The 23,100-nt window shown below is 48.9% G+C and overlaps 2 protein-coding genes across 2 annotated transcripts in view; both read left to right on the top strand.

The window, feature by feature from the left end:
* The first annotated feature begins 27 nt into the window (after window positions 1–27).
* On the top strand, window positions 28–5,468 carry FAM32A (family with sequence similarity 32 member A). Its single transcript, XM_008157822.3, has 4 exons — window positions 28–144; window positions 272–413; window positions 3,981–4,034; window positions 4,333–5,468. Exons 1-4 carry the CDS (start codon window positions 35–37, stop codon window positions 4,399–4,401), a joined length of 375 nt encoding a protein of 124 aa, XP_008156044.2. The 5' UTR covers window positions 28–34; the 3' UTR covers window positions 4,402–5,468.
* A 2,831-nt stretch (window positions 5,469–8,299) lies between these two features.
* The window catches only part of AP1M1 (adaptor related protein complex 1 subunit mu 1), a 28,680-nt gene continuing 13,879 nt past the window's right edge, over window positions 8,300–23,100 (top strand). Inside the window, exons 1-5 of the mRNA XM_008157820.3 lie at window positions 8,300–8,442; window positions 16,353–16,509; window positions 17,142–17,209; window positions 18,812–18,942; window positions 19,602–19,749. Coding sequence (XP_008156042.1) covers window positions 8,401–8,442; window positions 16,353–16,509; window positions 17,142–17,209; window positions 18,812–18,942; window positions 19,602–19,749 — 546 coding nt within the window. The 5' untranslated portion in view covers window positions 8,300–8,400. The remainder of the gene's footprint in view (window positions 8,443–16,352; window positions 16,510–17,141; window positions 17,210–18,811; window positions 18,943–19,601; window positions 19,750–23,100) is intronic.

The following is a 23,100-nucleotide window of genomic DNA, read 5'->3' as shown; positions in this document are numbered from 1 at the left end:
GATTTCGGCCGGATATGATGTTCCTAAACAGGAAATGTGGCAGTTTCGTACTGAACTGCGGGCCGGCGCCATGGCGGCCTACGAGCAGGTCCAAAAGGGGCCCTTGAAGCTGAAAGGCGTCGCCGAGCTCGGCGTGACCAAGCGGTGAGTCCCAAGAGCCTGCGGGAACCCCGTCTTCTGCCCGTAGCCACTTCCCGCCACTCCGACCTCTTGCTCTCTGACCCGATCTTACCCCACATTCCCCACCACCACCGCCCGTCTCCCCTTTCAGGAAGAAGAAAAAGAAGGACAAAGACAAGGCGAAACTCCTGGAAGCCATGGGCACGAGCAAAAAGAACGAGGAGGAGAAGCGGCGCGGCCTGGACAAGCGGACCCCGGCCCAGGCGGCCTTCGAGAAGATGCAGGAAAAGCGGGTGAGGCGATGCCCCGCTCCGTGGGCACGGGTCTCCCCGAGTGGATGCGTAGGACGGGCCGGGAGACTCGAAACCCGGAGGCTGGAGGGATGGCGAGCGGTCGGGGAGGACCTTAATTCCGGGGAGAAGATGCTTTGTGAGGGGAAGAGCCCGCTACGTGGGAAGCCCCTCGGGCCCTAGTGGACGGCAGAAGGTAGAGCTACAGGTGGCGTTGAAAGGAGCCAGAGCCGGCGACCCGAGTTTGAATTCCAGTGCTGTCTCTTCCTTGTCCCGTGACACTGGGCCAGGAACTCATCTTCTCCCCGTGCCTCGTTTTTCTAATCTGTAGGACTCAGGATAGACTCCTTTTCTTAAGAGGGATGGGACCTTTGAAGTGCAAGTATATTGCATTTGTCGTTAGGTCTGGTATAAAGTCAATGCTTCAGTTGATGTTAGCTGTGATATTAAATGGTCATGCTCCCTGCTGTTAGTCACCACAGTCTGTTTCCATGACAACATTGTTGGCAGATTCAAATGTCTGTTATTTATTTTACTATTAAACACTTAATAAATGTGTGCAACGGGGGATAGGAGGGATCAGCCTTAAATAGATAAGCTTGGCCCTTATGCTGGGAGGAGGGAGAAATAGGTCTAGGTCAGTGTTTCTCAACTGAGGGCCATTTTGCCCCCTCTACTTACATCTCCAAGAAGTCAATTGGCAATGTTTGGAGACATTTTTGTTTGTCGTAACTCAGGCTGGGTGCTCCTGGCATCTGGTGGGGTGGAGGCCAGGGATGCTGCTGACATCCTACAGTGCTCGAGACAGCGCCCCCTATTGGAAAGACTGATCTGGCCCAAAATGTCAGTAGTGCCCAGGCTGAGAAACTAACCGTGGTCTGAGTGATTTGGTCCAGTGACATTAGGGAAAAGTTTTCTCTTTGCTCCTAGGCCTAATTCAGTCATTTAAAAAAAAAAAAAAAAGTGAGATGCACTGGCTTTGGCAAGACAGACCTGGGTTCCACTCCGTCTCTACTGTTTGTTGGTGGTGTAACTCTGGACAATTTGGCTAATCCCCCACACCTCACTTTCTTCATCTGTAAAGTGGGGTTGAAGTCCCTACTTCATTGGTTTGCGGTGTGGATTTTAACAAGTGAATGCACTTAAGTCCCCGCCTAAGGTTATAGTTAGAGGCAGGGCTGTGATGTTACTCCTAGAGCAGAGGTGGGGTAGGGAGAGGCTAATGTAACCTACAAGGTCGGGCAGTAACAGTGGAAGGTATCAGGTTTGGGGTAGATTTTGAATGAAGAACAGGATCAACTGATGGATTGGATGTGGGCTGGGAAAGGAGAATCAAGGATGACCAAGATTTTTGGCAGGAGAAGCAGGGTAACCGAAGGTACTGGTTACCGAAATAGGAAGGACTGCAGGTAAAATAGGTTTCTAAAGAAAGGTATTAAGACCTTGGTTTTAGAAAAGTCAAATTTGAGGTGGCAGTTAGAAGTCCAAGTGGAGAATTATTGTGGACAGTTTGACATCTGAATCTGCAGTTTGGGGAAGAGGTGGGCCCCAGATAGACATTGGGAATTGCCGTGGGACTGGATGAACTCCTCTGAAGAAAGTCAGTGCCTGAGAAGAGGTGTAAGGTCTTTCCTCTGGAGAAGAAATTGCAAAGGAGCATGGGAAGGAGGAATAACAGGAGAGTGTATTTGAGAGCTGAGTGGAGAAAGTGTTTTGACGAGGAGGAAGTGATCAGCTGTGTCTTACGCTGCCAAGATGTCTTGTGGGGTGAGCACTGAGAGCCCTTAGTTGGCATTTAGAATGAGGAGGAAGAAAGACCGATTAAACATTGTAAGTCAACTATAATTAAAAATAAGTTTAAAAAGAAAGGTGGATTAGAGTGGATCCAAGAGAAGGTGGGGAAGGCAGAGGTGGAGACGAGGAATAGAAATGGCTCTTGGGAGATTTACTGTTAAGGGGAACAGAAAAATGGGCCTGTTGTTGGCATTTAAAACCAGAAGTACTGTTGTCAGTTTTGTTTGACCCAGGAGAGAGAGAGGTGAGGTGGATGAGAAAGAAAAGAGGTGTGGGCAAAGCTGGGCACAGTTGGGCTATGCAGATTCCCTTGTGTTTGGTGGAAGGTGTTTGATTGGGCACAGGGAGCAAGAAGGCTGGACAGCTCCTGGCTCCTGGGTGCAGGGCCCTTGGGGTGGGCCCCTGCCTATTGGGAGGGGTCAGGGCTTGATATCTTCGGGCCCGTCACCTGCTGTACACTCTGGTCCTTATTTTCTCTGCGTGAAATGGAGATGGTGACAGCTCCCAAGACACCCGGTGAACTTGGTGCATGGAGTTGGGAGAGAGAAGGCAGGGCCTGGCATTGGTGACAGCTGCTCAAGTCAGTTCGGCTTCTTGTGAGGACACATGGGTCTCACGTGGGCTCACAGCAGTAGGAAGAGAGGCAGGGATGGACAGGGCAGACAGTTCAGCGGGAGGGTCATTCATTTGGGAGCTGACAAGGCAGAGGGAGATGAAGCAGCAAATGACAACAGGAGGGACAGGGAGCAACAGCCAGGTGGCAGCTGACAGTATTACCTTCTGGGTCTGTGGATTGACTGGCTCATCTAGGTGGTTCTGCTGACCTTGCTTAGAGTTTGGTGCAGTCAGACGCAGCTGGGGCTGGAGGCCCAGCGGGGCTGGAACATCCAAGAGGGCTTTGCCATCACATGTCCAGTGCCTCGTGCTCCTTCTGTGGCCTCTCTCCCCACATGTCATTTCATCTGCCAGGTCCTTTCTTTCCAGGGAGGTCATCAGACTTCTGCAGGATTGCTGGCTCCCAAGGGCACAAAGCAAACGATGTGGGGTCTTCTTATGGCTTCTGGCTAGTCCTGACACTACAGTCTGTTAAGTAAACTGAGTCATGGGGCCAGTGCAGAGTCAGTGTAGTCAGACAACTGCACAAGACCAGGAATACCCGGCAGCAGCTTCTGGATGTATGAGGAGGGTTGGGCCACCAATGTGAGTTGGCCACAGTCACCTAGCTGGTAAGTGTAGTGTAGGGTGCAACCCCAGGCCTCTCTGGCTCAGCATCCCACACTCTTACCAGGTACCATTGGGTATTGGGAATGAATGCTGAGCAGGCCATGGTTGTGCTGGATACATAAGCTAGAATCACTCGTGAAGGTGATCTGTATCTTGTAGCCCTCCTGGTACTGTGAACATTAGATGGATATTGTCTCTCAAGCCTATTATGTGTCAGGCTCTTTGCTCATTTCTCATCCTTCCTCAAACCCCATCTGGGACTTTCTTTTTCTGAAAAATGGGAATTCTGCCAGTTGCCCAAGGAAGCACTTGTACAGCTCCCAGTAGTCGTCGTGCTAGTACATTTCCTGCCACTCAGACCAAAGGGCAGCTGACCTGAGTTTCTAGTGGGATGTGTTGTAGCCAGGTGTCCCTGTCAGACCAGCCTGAGTGGATTTGAGGGACCTGAGACCTCCAGCTGTCCTAGGTATGAGAGCCAGGCCAGCTGGGGCTCCAATCTTCCATCCTGTGCTAGCCTGGGCTATGTCTCACCTGCATCCTCTCCTCTTGCAGCAAATGGAAAGGATCCTGAAGAAAGCCTCCAAAACCCACAAGCAAAGAGTGGAGGTAAGTCATGTGTCCATAGGGGGAGGCTGAGTCATGTAGGTCCCAACTGGGCCCAGAGGCTTGGAGCCAGGCAGAGGAGTCACTGGAGTGTCAGTGGGGAGCGGGTTTACCTAACCTCCCTGGGGTCTTTGAAGGGAGCGGCCAGGGTTCAGGCAGCTATAAGGCCTGGCAGGGTGGCTTTAAGAGAAGGGGGCTCACTGAGGGGAGACAGGATAAAGTGGGGGTGAATGGTGCCATGTGTCCCTAGGAACCCTGCTTGGTGCTGTGATGACATGGGCTTTTTCCTCTGCTTCCCCAGGACTTCAACAGACACCTGGATACACTCACAGAGCACTATGACATTCCCAAAGTCAGCTGGACGAAGTAGCCCTCCCACCCAGAGTATGGGTTGGCACCAAGGGGAAACAGAAGGCCAGGTTGGGGTTATGTTTGGTGCCTTTGGTATTTTCTAGAACACTCTTACATACACCCTGCATCTTCTGCTGAGACAGTGCTTTTCAAAGCCGTGTGCCCTCATTCTGGAACTTGATTAAAGTAAGACTATCCTTTTACTCTATTTTAGTTTCTCAGTAGCACATTGAAGATGAAGCTTTTTAGTTCGGACTGGAAATTACTGAGATCTTACCCAGAGATTAAGGTGATTTTTGTGGAAGTGTTTTTACACCCAAGTTGCATCTAACTCATGTTGACAGTCCACCAGCTGTCTCTGCATGGAGGAAACTGCCCTCAGAGGAGGAGAAGCTGCAAGTGCAGACCCTCATGGGGCCCTGCCTGTGCTGCCCTTCCAAGTTCCCTCTAGCTTGGGGCTTATGCTCTTCCATCCAGGGCCTGGGGAAGCCATTTGCAGCTGTGGCCTTCAGACTGCCTCCTCAGCCCAGCTGGCCAGGGAGAGTAACTGCCCAAGGCAAGGATGGAATGAACGCCTTGCCCCTTTCTGAGCTGAGCTAGTGGCTGGCATGCAGCCTGTTCCCATCCCAGACATGTCAGGTGGGTGTTGCCATGGCAGATATTGCCTGTCAAGTACCACGTTCTTTGTAATGGAACCCAGACACTGCCTCCTGCCTCACTACCTTCACTGCTGAGCTCCAGGCAGCCCCCAGTGTTTGTTCAGAGTTGGCACATTCATGGAACCTGTTTGGCATTCCCGGCGTAAGGACGCCTCAGGGTAATGGGACCCGGGCAGTGACCCACAGAGACAGACATGGGTGCAGTCCCAGGGGAGGACCCAGGTTCCATTGCTGCAGAGCCAGAGTCTTTGAGGGCCTGCATGTCCCCCCTGCATGAGGATCGGACTGCATATGCTCCTGGAAGAAACGGTCTCTGTTGATATATATCTGAAAAAACAACAAATTCAGAAGAAAAAAATCTAAGTGTCGGGTTTGGGGCTGTCATATGTGAACTGCAGAATAAAGCAAAACCAGTTATTAAATATAAGTCTGAGTGTTTTAATTATAAGTTGTTTATCACTACAAACTCTGTCTTGGATTTATTGCACACACAGGATGTGTGCAGCCAAACAACTATTTGCCCTCAATTTGGATAAAATTAGATGATGTGTTCTCACCTGTGGCTCACAACCCACCAAAGAGAGCTGACATTCTGTCATACCACTGGCTCCATTGGCAGCCTCCCATATTACCTGATGGAAAGGCACTTGCAGATATTTTTTTAAAATATATTTTTATTGATTTTTAGACAGGAAGGGAGAGGGAGAGAGAGAAACATCCACAATGAGAGAGAATCATGGATTGGCTGCCTCCTGCACACCCACCACTGGGGATCGAGCCCGCAATCCGGGCATGTGCCCTTGACCGGAATCGAACCTGGGACCCCTCAGTCCGCAGGCTGATACTCTATCGACCAAGCCAGACCGGCTAGGGCACTTGGAGATTTTTTTAATCCACGAGCCAGTGGTTGGAGTCAGCATGTTGTGCTGTGAAAAGTCAGTATGTGGAAGGTAAACATTCTAATTCTCCCTGCCTAACAAACTGCTCCAAAAGTGAGTGGCTTAAAACCACATGATTTCTCCCGATTTTGTTGATTTGTTGAGCTCAGCTGGGTGGTGGTTCTGCTCCATGTGGTGTAGTTTAGTTCCCTTGTATGACTTGACTTGGCCTGGAGCCAGAAAGTTGAAGGTGGCATCTTATCCTCAAGATTTCTCTCCATGTAGGCTATTTCATTGGACAACAAAATTCATGTCACCCAGTTTGGGAGGGAACTACTCAAAGGCCTGAACACCAGGAGACATGGTTTATTGGTGGCCATCACTTACAGTTTTTAACAGTGGCTCTCAAATTCTGCTGAATGTTAGACATTAAAAACCACTGATACTGGGGTGGAGCTCTGTCAGATTTTCCAGAGCTCCCCAAGTGACCCTAATATACAGCAAATTTTGAGAAACCCAATTTACCACAATATTTTTTTAAAATATATTTTTATTGATTTCAGAGAGGAAGGGAGAGGGAGAGATAGAAACATCAATGATGGGAATAATTGATTGGCTGCCTCCTGCACGCCACCTACTGGGGATTGAGCCCACAACCCGGGCATGTGCCCTTGACGAATTGAACCCAGGACCTTTCAGTCTGCAGGCCAACGCTGTATCTACTGAGCCAAACCGGCTAAGGCCCACGATATATTTTTCCCCCTGAGATGTTGCAGAGGTGAAATCTGGCTTATATATTTAAATATAAATGCCAAAGATGAAAGATGAGTCAAATTCCTCCACATAAGGAGAAAAAGTTACAAGTAATTTATGTGCAAAGTGCTTCTTATAAGAAAACTAGAGGCCTGGTGCACAAAATTTGTGCACCTGGGGGGGGGGTTGTCCCTCAGCCCGGCCTGTGCTCTCTCCCAGTCTGGGAGCCTTTGGGGGATGTCCAACTGACGGCTTAGGCCTGCTCCCCATGGGCATCATTAGCACTGCCACGGAGGCAGGAGAGGCTCCCCCTCACCGCTGCTGCACTCGCCAGCCATGAGCCCAGCTTCGGGCCCACTGAGCACCAGGAGGCAGCTCCTGTGTTGAGCGTCTGCCCCTGATGGTCAGTGCCCGTTATAGTGATCGGTCGTTCTCTGGTTCAGTCGATTTGCATATTAGCCTTTTATTATATAGGATGGGCTGCATTGTGCAATAATGCTTCCCGACCAGGATTTTCTTAGCAGTGCTCAAATATTCCAGTGTTCTCTGGATTTTCCTGCATTTACGTCTCTATCCTAAGCAAAGGATATATTGCAAAAGACATCTTTCAAGATCCAGATGGAGATGGGAAGGGCGATCAAAAGTAAAAAGCAGGCACCCTGGTCGGGTGTTTAGTTGGTTGGATTGTTGACCTGTAACCAAAAGGTTGTGAGTTTGATTCCCAGCTAGGGCACATACCTAGATTGCAGGTTGGATCCCTAGGTCAGGGCACCTACAGGGGGGCAACCGATCAATGTTTCTCACATCAATATGTCTTTCTCCCTTCCTCTCTAAAAAAATCAGTAAAAACATATCCTCAGGTGAGGATTAAAAAAACGAGAGGCAGGCAGTGCAAGTAAATGGTTCTGAGACTGCAGGATTGGGATCCCCACGGCACTATGATGTTCTGTTAGCACAGAATACAGGCATTTTTCCAAGCCCAAATGTTCATAAAAGCAAATGAGATACAATTCAATTGACTAATCAGGTGTCACAATTTGCATTACCCATCAGTGGCCACTAACTACAGAAATAAAAACGTGCTTTTCGCCCAGGTGCAATGGGGCGTGGTTTTCAGATCATTCCAGGTAATAAACAGACATCCTTGTTCACTGACTAATGCTGATACTAACAGGTGTCAGGTAGTGACTTGGTTAGGCTTGATTGCTATTCAGGATTTGTTTGCCCTCTTTCCAAGTAACCACCACTTCCCTATTAATGCGTATCACAATTGGGTCTGCATATACAGTATATTTGTTTCTCTAGACTCCCCATCAGAATAGGTGTTCCATAGGGCTGGGCCCCAGGTGGATCGATCCAACAGGGGGATCTCTCACCTAACAGCCCACAGGATGCAGTTTCCAGTGGCCAAGTCTTCGACAGCAGCTAGAGTGTGCCAGTATCAGTTGGCTCCGCCCGGCCCCGCCCTTCTAGGTGTTACTTCCGGGACGCTTTAGGAGGGAGCGTGAAATAAGGTCTCATCTAGCGTACTGCGCCTGCACATACTGCGCCTTGCGCCTGTGCGTTCCTGGCAGCTCCTCCCCCTACCGGACATAACGGTCCGCGCGCGGCTCCCTGGACCGGAAGTGGAGTCGAACCGTCGCAGGGTGTGCCTGGCCCTACTCAACGCCCGGCAGTTCTTGCCGTCGCCGCCGCCCTCGGCCACTGCCGAGGCTTCACGCAACCGCCATGTCCGCCAGTGCCGTCTACGTGTTGGACTTGAAGGGCAAGGTACGGAGGGCTCCCCACCCTCCCTGTTGCCAAGCAACCGGAGAGTTCCTTGCCCCTGGGGACCCACCCTGTTAACTGGGTAATCGGCCAGTGGGACCCACCCTGGTCTTAAGCAAAGAAACCAATAGGTCTCACCCAGTTGCTAAATAACCAATCTGCCCGACCCTGCTTCCCCTGTGGGCGGGGGCTCAGGCCTCGGTAGGGGCCGCGGGGAGCTCGAACCGCCGCCGGCTTTGGAGCCAGGCCCAGAGCCAAGCAGCTGCGCGACCCGGGGCCGGAGGTGGGGAGGCGTGTCGCGGCCAGTGCGCCCTCGGGCCGGTCCCGCCCTCTAGGCTTGCAGCAGCTTCTGTTTATCCAGCTGTTTCTCTGTGCTAGTCTCTGTATGAACTTTTTAACGTTCCTTGTGACATGAACTTACCAGGGTTAGGTGAAGTGGGTGGGTGGCGGGAGAGCCCTTTCACAGAAGGAAGAAACTGAGGCACGGAGATGTTCCACAAACCAACCGAGGTCACACTGGTCACAGAGGAGTGGCAGGTTTAGGAGTTGAACCCAGAACCACCTGTTCATTCAGCTGATAATTGGAGGAGCACCTCCTAGGTGCCAGGCAGGGTGCTAAGCCTTGGGCTGCCTGGAGTGAGCAAAATCAGAATCAGGTGCTGCCCTTCTGGAGCTCACAGTCTGGGGGAGAGCGACACTGATCTCAAAAAGCACAAACAAATATAAATTGCAGTGGTGCTGCGGTGAGGATGTAATAGGGAGACTCAACCGGGGCCGGGGTAAGGGAGGGCTTCCTGCGGGGAATGACAAACCCAGCTGAAAGGTGGAGGAGTTGGACATAACTAGGACCCAGGTGCCTTTCCCAGGGGTATCTGAAAAAGCTGCTTAAAGGAGGAGCAATAAGAACAGGTCCAGCAACATTAAACTTGAAGTCCCACATTGATCAGTGAGACAGCTGTGGGTGTCCAGCCTAGGTGGGGCAGGCAGGAGTTAGCTTAGAAGCAGGGGGGAGTGACGTTGAAGTGGCTGCTGCTTCCTGCCCCACTCCTCACCCCAGCACTTTCCCAGAGTTCCTTGAGTGGGTTGCCTGCCTTGGATGCTACCCATAGTCAACAGCCAGTGATTCCCAGTGTGGGACTTCCTTCCGAGGCCTTCTTAGAGGCAAGGAAAGACACAGGGCTCGCCAAGGCTAGATAGGTGCTAGGTGGGTTCCTAAGTCCCTGGTAGCAACTGTTCTTGCTTCCACGTTGGCCCCGTGTCCCCAGAGGTCCCACAGGCTGCCTGTCACAGCTCACTTGTTCCCTCAGCAAACATTTCAGCAGTACCTGACATGCACCAGGCCCTGTGCTAACCATCTCACCGTGACTGGGTGGTTAGGGCTGAGGTCAGAACTCTGCTGCTCAGTGATGTGACCTTGGGCAAGTGCCTTCACCACTCTGGGCCCCCAGTCCATACTAGCCAACATGGGCCTGAGGTGTGGCAGGGGAAGCACACGGATCCAGATGGTCAGAGCCAGTTAGCCATCAGGGCCTGGTCAAGGCCCCAGGTAATGCAGTTACCCAACCTCAGTTTTGGCTGGAGGGAGAGTTATGGTGCTTCCAGGAGGAGCTAGAAAGGTGACCAGGGTACAGTCAGGTGGACAAGAAGGCATTGCAGTGGGTTCGAATGGTGAGGAGCAGCCGAAGGTTGGCACGAGGAGGGCTATGAGTGTTGATGATGTCCAGACAGAAAAGCGGGCCAGAGGGGACCGTTTTGATCTCAGGAAGGAGGAGCCACAATGAGATTATAGCTCAGGAGAAGCAGGGTCAGTCCTGCCTTGTGGAAGCTCTCGAGGCAGCCATGGGCTTCCCTCACATCCTTAGCAGCCATCCTGTCATTTATTACTCCACTCTCCACAGACTGCATGTTTTGAAAGTTTGCCTCCTGCATAGACTGCATTTAATCCAAAACAAGGTCATGGCATATCAAGAAGTTCACAACCACACATCTATCTGCCAGCCAGAGCCTCTGATCACGAAGGAAACCAGCGTGGCCATACTTAGCTAATAGACAGCGCTCCACAGCACTTCTCTGCCCTTATCTTTCTTGCTTCTCTGCAGCTTCTGACACCACTGCCACTCACTCCTCAGCAGGCTTCCGCTGGCCTCCAGGTCGCTGTACTCTCTGTTTCCCTCCTGTTTCTCTCACTGGCTGCCGGCCCTTCCTCTCCTGCCCTCCCCTTGGATTCAGCCCTCAGGCTTGGGCCTAGATGTGCTCTCTGACTGTCCTCTTGGGCTGGCTTTGATTTATGTCAATGTGCCAATGACTCTCAAATTTGTACTGTACTCCAGAGCACTTACCTGGAGACGCACTGGCCTGCGGGACACCATGGAGGTCCCACAGCAAGTGCAAGCTCGACATTTCCCAAAATGGCCTGCTCTCTCCATCTCAGTGAGTGACACTGCCATCCATGGGACTGTCCACATTAGAGATCTGGGCATTATCCTGGCCTCCTTTTTCTCACCTCCACATTCACTGCACAGACGTGTATGGAGCAGCTTCGTGGGCCAGGCTCTGTTCTGGATGGAGGGACACAGTCATGGACGAGTTGGAAGTGGTCGCTGTTCTCTGGGAGTGTTGGACTTTGGTAGAAGCGACAGGCAATAAATGAGGACACAAATAAATGCAGCTGTGATGTGGGCAGTGAAGGTAAACTCAGCTTGGGGGTAAAGAGGGATGGGATATGATTTTTCAACCAGAGCAAGCAGGATAGATTTCTTGGAGAAGGTGCCATCTGGGCCGAGGCTTGAGAAAGGACAAGAGCCAGGCCAGGGCATTCTGGGCAGAGGGAACTGCATGTGCAAAGGCCCTGAGGCAGGAGCAGATGTGGATTGCTCAGAGACCAGCCAGGGGGCCAGGATGGCTAGAGAGGGGTGAGCCAGGGGAGTGTGGACGTGGAGGGGTTGGAGAGGCTGTAAAGAGCCAGATAGTTGGTCATGGAGACAGACTTGCAGTTCTGTGTGAGGGGAGGCTAGGGTATGTAGAAGTTTCAGCAGGGGAGAGACCTAGTCTGACTTCTGTTTAAGAAGGCCCGTGGAGCATTTGAGATCTTGCTTTCAGGCATGTCATCAGTTTGGCTCAAATAAACTCATAAAAATTCCCTCCCCCCCCCCCCCCCCCCCGTTCCAAAAAAAGAAGACCCTTCTCGCTCTTTGTGGGGAAGGAATTATGGGTTAAGAGCAACAGAGGGGTAATAGATTGTCACCTCAGTGGTGCCTGCCTCCTCCCTTTGTCCTCTTATTTGGGACCCAGCTTAGAGGTTATCCTTACTCCACCTAACCAGTGCTCCCAGGTTCCCCCATGGGCTGTGTCCCCTACACCCATGGCCTCAGCCACACTGGTCCCTCTGCTTATATCCTGCCCGTCCCCTCAGACCTCAGTTGAAGGTCAGATCCTCAGGAATGCCCTCAGTTCCCCCAAGCAAGTATCCCAGTGTAGGGATGTTGGTCTTGGTCATGTGTGTGTCCCTAGGCCCAGCACAGTGCCACCACAGAGGGACACATGGTATGTGCTTGTTGAGTTGAATGAGCAGACCTCTGTTCATCTCAAATAAATTGTCCCCTCCTCTCTTTGAGCACTCTGGGGGCCCAGAGCTCCATGCTAGATCCCAAAATTTGGATGTCTGGGGAGGAAAGTGGCCTTGGGAAGCTCAGAAAAACAATGTGTTTAGCAAGCAGAAGTGGCCCTGCAGGGATTGAGAAATGGGGCTAGAATCCTGACTCAGCTTTGCTTGTGTGACCTCAGGCAGGTAGCACCACCTCTCCTGCACAGACTGCATCTAATCCAAGATATGGTCATGGCACAACGATCTCTGTAAAAATAACAGTTCTCCCTCACGGCTGGGCAGTGTATGAGGCAGTAGACACTCTTGGCAAGGAGTATCTGAGGGAGGACACTGGAGTCCCTTAGCTTGGTCCCTGTGCCCACAATCTCACCCACTGGTTGCTGGGTCCCTAAGAGGCCTGAGACTTGCCCACAGGCCAGGAAAGAGAAACTAGGAAAGGAAGGGTCTTTCTCCCTTTCTCCCTCACCCCTCTGGCTTGAAACGATAAAGACAATGATGTATGTTATGCAACTACAGGGTCTGAGGCAGGCAGTTCCCAGGTTGGTCAGCTCAGTGATGACCTCAGCGCATTTCTGAGTTTTGCAGTTGGCTGTCCTCGTGAGCCCACGAGAGCGGCAGCGGCTCTAGATGGACTCTCCAAATAGAGCCTTGCTTGGGCTGGCAAAGCCTCAGACCTCCTTTTTATTCCTTCAGGGAGGTGTAACTTACATGTAACAAAGTGGCTTATTTAAAGCCCAGAAGTTGAAGAGTCAGGCATTGTATATACCCAGGAAGCCATAAACACACATTCTGTCACCCCCAAAGATTCCTCAGACCCCTTTTGTCCAGCCTATTTCCCAGGATTTTATAAAAGAAGAATCGTGCAGGATATGCCATCCATTTGCTGGTTTCCTCTTTTTTTTTTTTTTTGGTACGTATAAATATTTTATTTTAAAAAATCTTTATTATTGAGAGTATTATAGATGTCCCCCTTTTCCCCCTCGTTGTCCTCCTCCACCTGGTTCCTGCCCCAGGCCTTCACTACCCTATTGTCTGTGTCCATAAGTAATGTATAAATGCATATAATATCTTTGGTTAATCTCTTCCCACCCCCACCTCCACCCTCACCCTCCTTCCTTCTGAGATTCATCAGTCTGTTCCATGTTTCCATGCCTCTGATTCTATTTTATTTATCAGTTTATTTTATTCATTAGATTTCTTCTTTGTTTATTTTGATTTTTAGATTCAATTATTGATAGATATGTATTTATTGCCACTTTATTTTTCATCTTTTTTTACCTATGTCTTCTCCTCCTCCTCCTCCTCCTCTTCCTCTTTCTGTCTTCTCTTTCTCTTCTTAAAGAATACCCTTCAACATTTCATGTAATACTGGTGTGGTGGCGATGAACTCCTTTAGCTTTTTCTTATCTAGGAAGCTCTTTATCTGACCTTCAATTCTAAATGATAGCTTTGCTGGGTAGAGTAATCTTGGTTTTAGGTCCTTGCTATTCATCACTTTGAATATTTCTTGCCACTCCCTTCTGGCCTGCAAAGTTTCTGTTGAGAAATCAGCTGACAGTCATATGGGCACTCCTTTGTAGGTAACTAACTGCTTTTCTCTTGCTGCTTTTAAGATTCTCTCTTTGTCTTTAACCCTTGGCATTTTAATTATGAGGTGTCTTGGTGTAGGCCTGTTTGGGCCTCTCTGTGCTTCCTGGACTTGTAAGTCTATTTCTTTCACCAGGTGGGGGAAGTTTTCTGTCATTATTTTTTCAAATAGGTTTTTAATATCTTGCTCTTTCCCTTCTCCTTCTGGCACCCCCATAATGTGAATGTTGGTACTTTTGAAGTTGTCCCAGAAGCTCCTTACACTATCTTCATATTTTTGGATTCTTTTTTCTTCTTGCTCTTCTGGTTGGGTGTTTTTTGCTTCCTCATACTCCAAATCATTGATTTGATTTTCGGAATTCTCTACTCTACTGTTGAATTCCTATAAATTCTTCTTTATTTCAGTTAGTGTATGCTTAATTTCTGACTGGTCCTTTTTCATGTCTTTGACATTCTCACTAAGATCCTTGAAAATCTCACTAAGTCCCTTGACACCCTCATTAATTCCCTTGAAGCTCTCATTAAGTCCCTTGACACTCTCATTAATTCCCGTGAAGCTGTCATTAAGATCCTTGAGTAGCCTTATAACCATTGTTTTGAACTCTGTATCCAGTAGTTTGTGTGCTTCCATTTCTTTCATTTGTAATAGTTTCTTTGTCTCTGTGTTTTGGCTGCTTCTTTGTGTTTGTTTCTATGTACGAGGTAGAGCTGTTATGTCTCCTGGAATTGGTAAAGTGGCCTTGTGTCTTAGATGTCCTGTAGGGCCCAGTGACTCAGTCTCCCTGTCACCTGAGCTGGGCACTCTAGGTGCGCCCCTGTGTGGGCTGTGTGTACAGTCTTGTTGTAGTTGAGCCTTGACTGCTGTTGGAGTCACTGGGAGGAATTGATCACCAGGCCAATTGGCTGTGAGGACCAGCTGTGTCTACAGTGGGAGAGCTGCTGTGCAGGAGACACCCCTATGGAGCAGGACTTGCTTCAGTGGGGCTTGGGTGCTCACTGAGTCTGCCCCTTGAGTGTGTAACTTGTGGATGTGTAGAGTTGTAATCTGGTATGGCCTGAACCTGTCCACCAGGTGTACTGGCTCTGGGGCCACCCGGCAGGAGCTACAGAGAGATCTGCAGATGGCTTCTACTTGTATTGGGCTAGTGTCCAGGGAAGGCCCAGCTGTGAAGCAAGGCAGGCTGGTGCTAGTGCCGGGGCGGGGTCTCAGGGAATCACCAGGGCAGAATGAACAGAGTGGGCTACGCTGATGGAAACTCAGATATGGCTGCCAGTCATCTCTGTACAGGAGGAGGTCCCAGCACAGGAACTGGGACCCCTGTGAGCACCCCTGTCTGGGAGAAAGCCACCCCCGAGTTCCTGCCCCAGTGCCAGACAGTCCAGTTCCTCCCCGTGTGTCCCTGGAATCCCCGCAAAGATGTTGCCCTGTGCTGGAGCTCAGAGGAAGCGAGACCGTGTAAATTCATGTGCAGGCCTTTATGTCACTCAGCCATAATCCTTGCTGGTTTTTACATCCCAAAATTACGGGGACTTCTCTTCCCAGCTGTGGAACCCTGGGCTGGGGGGCTGGTGTGCAGCTGAGGCCTCCTGCTTCTCACAGGAGGCCTTGGAGACATCCCTCCCGATTAAAAAATGCCACATGTCAGTGTTGGACTAGCATGCTTCGCACCTCCCCCCCTCCTACCAGTCTCAGTGTGCTTTCTTCTTTACTTTTTTGGTTGTAGGATTTCCATTCAGCCAGATTTCAGGCAGTTCTGAATGATGGTTTTTTTGTATTTTAGTTGTAGTTTTGATGTGGTTGTAGGGGGCAATGAGTATAGGTTTTCCTGTACATATAAATTGGTTTTCCTGTACATATAAATATTTTCCATTTGCTGGTTTCTTTCACACGGCACAGTCATCCTGAGATTCCTTCATGCTGTTGCATGTGTCATTGTCACTCCTTTTCATGGCTGAGGAGTGTCCCATGGTGTGGGTGGATATGGTTTGTGTCTCTGTTCACATGTTGAAGGACATTAACATTATCTCCAGTCTGGGTCCATTTAAAGTAAAGTTGCGTGTGAACATTCGCTTCTGAATCTTCACATGGACAGTATGGTTTAATTTCTCTTGTGTAAAAACCTAAGAGAGGAATAGCTGAGTCACAAGCTGGTTTAGCTTCGTGAGAACCTGCCAAGCTTTACTGCAATGGTTGTCCTATTCTTTGTTCCCATCGGTAGTGGATGAGGACATATCTAAACCCACAGGCTATGAAAGGGAGATGCCAGGAGAAGGGCTTCTCCTCTTCAGGCTACAGGATGGGGTGGGAAGGGTGGTTGGGTTCCAGCAGATGTGAGCACTCAGCAGTGTCCCCTAAACAGGTACCCTGACCCAGGCAGAAGAGGTGGGGGAATTAGCACAGGAAAGGCTCTGAGAAGGTCTGCTGTGAGAGTCTATGGAACGTTGTTGAACCTGGTGTCTCCCAAGCAATTCAGTCCTGGGCCCTTGCCCCACATCGCCTCCCACCCTCCCCTGCAAAAACCCTGCTGGTCCCTGTAGAAGTTCACTTGGGAAACACTCTCCTTGAGGAATTCCTGTGGTATGGCAATCAGATGGCCTCCAGTCTATGCTCTTTGATGGATAGGGGCGTGATTGGGGTCCCCTGAGCGAGGGAAGCTGGCATTTCTCACCCCTGCCCCAGGCCCTCGAATTGAGTGTCTTCTCTCCCTCCGCCCCGGCCCAGGTGCTCATCTGCCGGAACTATCGAGGTGATGTGGACATGTCGGAAGTGGAGCACTTCATGCCCATCCTGATGGAGAAGGAGGAGGAGGGGATGCTGTCGCCCATCCTGGCCCATGGGGGTGTCCGCTTCATGTGGATCAAGCACAACAACCTGTATTGTATCCCTTTGCAGGAGAGCTCCTGGGGACTCCTTTGTGGGCATGTATGTGTGCACATGTGTGCTCACGCATACAACTGAGAGCTGCCAGCACCTGCCCTGGCCCGGCCCAGAGTGCCCAGGCACAGCCTTCCTGCAGCTCCCTGCTGCCTGAGGAGATGGGCAGAGAACACACAATGACAAGGGTGTTGGGTGTTAGAAGAGGGGGTGTGATGGGACCTCACCTGATCTGGGGATCCAGGAAGACTTCCCTGAGGAGGCGACATTCTGGAGGAGACCTGCAGGCAGGCAAGGCATCTGCCAGCCAGAGGAATGGTCAGGCTCAAGGAGCACTAGGCCTGAGCGAAGGCTCTGCAAGGGAAAGCAGGGCTCATTCCAGAAGCCTCGGGGTGGGGGTGGGGGGGCGGTGGGAGAGAACAGGTGACTGGTGACTGGACCATGGGGAAGGGATGTGTGGTAGGAGTGAGACCCGAGGAGTCAGCAGGGTGCATACTTCGGGGTCTCACAGGACATCACCTTAAATGTGATGAGAAGTGAACAGCTAGGGTAGGGTTGGGGGAGGCTCCAAGCCCCAGGATCTGTGAGGTGACAGCTTAGCCTTGTGAATGCTCCTTAACTACAGCTGCCATGCAGTGGTCGCCACTTCCAAGAAGAATGCATGTGTGTCACTGGTATTCTCTTTCCTCTATAAGGTGGTACAGGTGAGTCGAGCCACAGGGGCCCCAGAGGGCTGTGGGTCACCCTGATCTGTTGTGTGCCTCCCCATTCCAGCCATTCAAGAGCTATAGGGCAGCTCCAGCTGCCCCAGGTATGGGATTCGTCACCTTAGTTGTCCCCCCTCCCCCCCCTCCCCCCCGTGAGGAAAGTGAACAGGAGAAGGTGGGGCTCAGGGTAGGGGTGCCCCTTAGCCCTGGAAGGGACAAGTATGCCCACCTGTTGGCTGTGTAAGGGTAGAGGCTAGCCAGCTGAGAGGTAGGGGTTGGAGAGGTGAGGTAATTGGGAGAAGGGCAGAGCCAAGCTCTGCTCAGAATCTCCTAGGGGCTCTCACAGTAGAGGCCCGCCATGGAGAGAGCTGACACGCCAGGCCCAGGCTGACAGCGAGATAGGGAGACAGAGAGAGAGGCACATGCAAATGCCCTGGGGCAGGTGTGCATGTGGTGTGGTCAGGGAGCTTCAGGCAGGCCAGTGTGCCCAGGACATAGGGAATGAGGGACAAAGTCTGGGGCTGAGGTCAGCAAAGTTGTTAGGGCTGGACCACAGTGGGGGTGTGGAGAGGCATACAGGCCTGGTGAGTTTAGATTTCATTCCAAGTGTGATGAGAGATGGTGGGAGGGCTTTAAATGAGGATTGCTCAGACTGATCTAAGTTAAGATGATCGATCTCTGGCTGCTGAGTAGAGAAAGAATGTGAGGGCAGCAGGGGGGCCAGTGAGGAGGTCGCTGCAGCTTGTGGAAGAGAAATGGAGGGGCCGGGCTGAAGCTGGGGTTTGGGGTGAAGAAAGTGGAGAATGGGACCCAGGAGACCTGGGGTGGGCCCAGGAAAGCGTTTATACCTCCAGTGGTACCAGGTGCAGCTAGCTCAGGAGCCACGTGTGCTAAACCTTCAGGAGCGGGTGCTGGTCTGACAGTGAGGGCACGCAGTGTGGGAGGGGAGAGCAAGGAGTGGGCCTTCGTTACTGAGTGGTGGTGCTGTCGCAAGCAAGGCCTGGGAACGGGGAAGTGGGAAGGAGGAAGTTCTCCTCCCTGGAGGGTCTAGCAGTTCTCTCTGCTTTGGTGTTAGTGATAATGAAACATTTCTCCTGGGCATTCCTTCCTTGAGCCTTATAACTTCCTGCTGAAACGGGGAGGATGTATCTGCCTGCATGGCTATACAGCCTGGGAACTCAGGGAGGCTGGAAGAGTCCAGAAGCATCGCTTGTTCTGTCCCCAGTGGCTCTTGCCTCTCACTTGAGTCACCTCTGACTCAGAGGCCAAGGATGACAGTTACAGTGAGGACTAAAGAGAAGCTGGGAAGGGGCCGCAGGGATGCAGATGTGGGGCTTCTGACCAGGCCTCAGAGGACGCCTGCAACCCCAGCCTGGTTCCCGCCTCTCAGGTAGCCACAGTGCTGCCCTCATTCCCTGAGTCAAAGGTCTAGTCTGTAGTATGTTGCCAAGCCTAGAAAATGGTCAAGTGCAGCTTGTGGGCACAAAAGCGTTGCTGTCTCAGGGCCTGAGCATGAAAGGCAAATGGATTTGTGCGGGCCTTTCTCCCTTCCTCGTCCTTCCCTCGCCCATCTGCCTGCCCCCACTGCCAACATCACAGGTGTTTTCAGAGTACTTCAAGGAGCTGGAGGAGGAGAGCATCCGCGACAACTTTGTCATCATCTACGAGCTGCTGGATGAGCTCATGGACTTTGGCTACCCCCAGACCACAGACAGCAAGATTCTGCAGGAGTGAGTAGGCAGAGTGGGAGTCTGGCGGGTCACAGCAGTGGGCAGTTTGGGACCCTTTCCCATGCAGCAGCCCTGCAGAGTATGTGCATTTTCCTGTTACTGGGTCTTTATTTTCTACCCACAAAGGTGCACTAACTGCTTGGTTGTTAGGGTGTCAGTCACCTGTCTTTGTTTTTTTCTGTCACAAAGGAGGCTGATAAAATATCTCCTTTTCTGGAATCCTGCTCTTCAAATAATGGCCACTGTGGATTAAGCACTTCTTGTGAACTGTGCCCTGTGTGAACACTTAGCATCCACTCGATCCACAATCAGAGGCAGTCTCCCATTGTACCAGGGAGCAGAAGGACTCTCAGAGAAGCCATCTAACTTGCCCACGTCTTGTACCTGTTACTCCCCAAGTGGGAGTGGTGTCACCAGGTTACTTTACCAGGGGGTTAATGCCTCTCTGCACGCCAGTAGTGATTTTCCTCACTACCCCCAAATGAATGTCCAATGCTCATTGTAATGAGTTTTTTGGGCTTTTTGAAATTTAAGATATTCTTGAATTAAACAGCCACATGTGAAACCAGAGTCTGCCTTTTTTGGAGCCTGCTACGGTGAGGGGCTGTTTTCAAGAATGTCGGTGCTTGACTGCCTTAACACTGAGCGTGGTCTCACAGGTACATCACTCAGGAAGGCCACAAGCTGGAAACGGGGGCCCCGCGGCCCCCAGCCACTGTCACCAACGCAGTGTCCTGGCGGTCTGAGGGCATCAAGTACCGGAAGAACGAGGTGTTCTTGGACGTCATCGAGTCTGTCAACCTCTTGGTAGGCTTCTTTCCTTTATTTTTTAAAATGTTGTCTTCTCCGTGATGGTGGTAAAAGCAACTAGACTTTTAAAATTAGCAAAGTCGTGAGAAATACTGAGATTCTGTGTCATCAGCAAGATTCAGTTGGGGCTACTCATTGCAACGTGAGCTTGTTTTATCTTCATGAGCTTTTGTTCTTACTTAGAATCAAGACATGGACATTGTTTTAGAAAAGAAGAATACGTGAAGTTAGAAAGTGAAGGGCTCCATAGTCAGGAAGCCCACCTCACTTAAGAATTTGTTGACATCCTTTGTGACTTTATTCTACAGATATATAAACATACGTTGTTTTTCTATAAAACAGCATAAGGTGTGGTTCTCCTGCAACTTAGTTTTTGTTTTGTTGGGGTTTTTTTTGGTGGGAGAAGTGTTGTTTTTGTCTTACTGTTTTGTAATCTTTGTTTTTTTCTTTAATTTCATTTTTTAAATTACCATTAGGTAAAGTTGACCTATAAATTTTAGAATATGTACATGTCTGTGTATCCATCATTATCAGGGTACCAAACAGTTCATCACCTCAAAACCTCCCTCTTGCTGCCCCTTGGTAGTTTCACCCTCCTCCCTGTCTCCAACCCCTGGCAACCACTGATCTGGTCTCCAGCACTGTAGTTTGGTCTTTCTGAGATTGTCATATGAATGGAATCCTGCAGTATGTGGCCTATTGAGTCTGGCTTCTTTCAGCATATTGCCTTGAGGTTCATCCGTGTTGCTGTGTTTATCAAAAGTTTGTTTCTTCTTATATTTTTTTATATTCTGAACCACAATATGTTTATCCATTCACCCACTGAAGGACATTGTGCTGTCTCCAGTGTTTGGCATTTGTGAAAAGAGTTGCTATAAACATTTCGTGTACAGGTTTAGATATGGGCAGAAGTTTTCATTTCTCTAGGGCAAATACCAAGGAGTGGGTGCTGGGTCATATGGTAAGTGCATGTTTAATTTTATAAGAAACTGCCAAACTGTTTTCCAGAAGTAGCCACACCATTTTGCATCCCTACCAGTAGCACAAGAGAGTTCTAGTTGCTTCACATCCTTGATTAGTAGTTTGTTTTTGTCATCCTACTATGTATGTAGTGGTATCTCATCATGGGTTTAATTTGCATTTCCTGAATGGCTAATGATGATGAACATCTTTTTATGTGCTTCTTTGTCATCCATATAGCCTCTTTGGAGAAGTGTCTCTTCGTGTCTTTTGAGCATTTTAAAACTGGGTTGTTTGTTTTCTCATTAATGAGTTTTGAAAGTTCTTTATATATTCTGGATATAATTCTTTTGTCAGATATGTGATTTACAAATATTTTCTCCCAGCCTGTCACTTGTCTTTTCATTCTCTTGGCAGTATCTTTCACAGAGCAAAAGATTTTAATTTTTAGAAAGTCCAATTATCGAGTTTAAAAAATTGATTCTAAATTTTTTCTTTATAGTTTTAATTTAAATCTGTGATCAATTTTGAGTTAAATTTCACATAAGTTATGAGGTTTATATTGATTCTTTTTGCATATAGCACAGTTTTTTGTAGTTGTTCTAATAATTTTTGAAAAGACTATCACTTCTCCATTGAATTACTTTTGCATTTTTGTCAAAAATCAATTGGTCATATTTATGCAAGACTATTTCTGGGCTATCTGTTCTGTTCCATTGGTCTGTATATTTATCTGTTCCTTTGCCAATACCACACTGTCTTGATAACTGTAACTTTATAGTAAGTTTGAAAATTAGATAATGTGATTCTCCCAACATTCCTGTTTTTTAAAATTGTTTTAACTATTCAGTTCCTTTGTATAGAATTCTAGGATCAACTTGTCTGTATCTACAAAAAATTCTGCTGGGATTTTGATTGGTATTGCATTAAATAACTATTTAGTTTGGGGAAGAATTGCTATCTTTAAAAAATATATATATATTTTTTATTGATTTCAGAGAGGAAGGGAGAGGAGAGAGAGATAGAAACATCAATGATGAGAGAGAATCATTGATTGGCTGCCACCTGAACGCCCCCTAATGGGGATCGAGCATGCAACCCAGGACTCTTCAGTCCGCAGGCTGACGCTCTATTCACTGAGCCAAACCAGCTAGGGCTGATATCTTTTTTAAAAAAATATGTTTTTGATATTTTTAGAGAGGAACGTAGAGGGATAGAGAGATGGAAACATCGATGAGAGATAAACATTAATTGGCTGCCTCCTGCACGCCCCCTACTGGAGTTTGAGCCCGCAACTCAGGCATGTGCCCTGACCAGAATCAGACTGGTTCCTGAGTTGATGTTCAACCACTGAGCCACACCGGCCAAGCAAGGATTTATATATTTAGCATATTAAGTCTTACAATCCATGAAATAGTATTGTCTCTCTGTATACAAGGTGGGGCAAAAGTAGGCTTACAGTTGTGAGTATGCGAAACACAGAGTTTATTCTTGTATTACTTATTAATTATTGTATTATTTGCTATACTCATAACTGTAAACTTCTGCCCACCCCCACCCCTAGTGTATTTAGGACATCTTTTATTTCTTTCATCAGCATTTTGTAGTTTTTACCATGTACATGTTTTAGGTATTTCAGTGTTTTGAAGCTATTATAAATTGTATATTTTTACTTTTATTTGGTAGAATTCACCAGTGAAACTATCTGAGCCTGAAGATTTCTCTTTTTTTAGCATATTTTTAATTACAAATTTTAATTCTTTAAGTTGGTCCATTTCATCTAAGTCATTGAGTTAATATTCATAGTGTTGTTTATAGTATTCCCTTATTATCTTTTTAAATCTACAGGGTCTCTACTGCTATCTCCTCTTTTATTCCTGATATTGGTAATTTATGTTATCTTATTTCTTTGTCAGTCTTGTGAAAGTTTCATATATTTTATTAATGTTTACAAAGAATCAACATTGATTTCATTGATTTTTTCTTTATTATTTTTGTTTTCAATTTCATTGATTTCTGCTATTATCTGTAGTATTTCTCCATGATTGGGGTTGATTTTGCTTTTCTTTTTCCAGTTTCTTAAGGTAGAAACTGAAGATATTGATTTGAAACCTTCCTTCTTTTCTAATATAAACATTTAATGCTACAAATTGCTCATGTCACAATGCTCTGGGACAGGAGAGAGCAGAGAAGTGGGGGAAGTGAGGGATTTCCGTACTCCCCCCGAGTGGCAGGAAATTCCCTTGAGGCAAAGCTAGAGGTTTCTGAGAGCTCAGTCTGCACCCTGGTGATGCTCACTTCTACTTCCAGGTTCCTCACACTTTCACATGGGGGAGGGGCACTGCTCCTTCTTGGCTGCTCCTGGGTCCTCCTGCTGAACTTTCCAGT

This window comes from Eptesicus fuscus, chromosome 6, assembly GCF_027574615.1.
Source record: "Eptesicus fuscus isolate TK198812 chromosome 6, DD_ASM_mEF_20220401, whole genome shotgun sequence".
In the NCBI taxonomy this organism is placed as follows: domain Eukaryota; kingdom Metazoa; phylum Chordata; class Mammalia; order Chiroptera; family Vespertilionidae; genus Eptesicus; species Eptesicus fuscus.
Note: the sequence above shows the minus strand (reverse complement) of the source record. Positions and strands in the feature narration are given on the sequence as shown.

Bases quoted from the DNA above. Each gene is read 5' to 3' on its own strand.
- FAM32A (XM_008157822.3), top strand. From the start codon at position 35: ATGTGGCAGTTTCGTACTGAACTGCGGGCCGGCGCCATGGCGGCCTAC. The intron at 414-3,980 runs GTGAGGCGATGC...CTCCTCTTGCAG, and splicing joins AGAAGATGCAGGAAAAGCGG to CAAATGGAAAGGATCCTGAA. The intron at 4,035-4,332 runs GTAAGTCATGTG...CTGCTTCCCCAG, and splicing joins CCCACAAGCAAAGAGTGGAG to GACTTCAACAGACACCTGGA.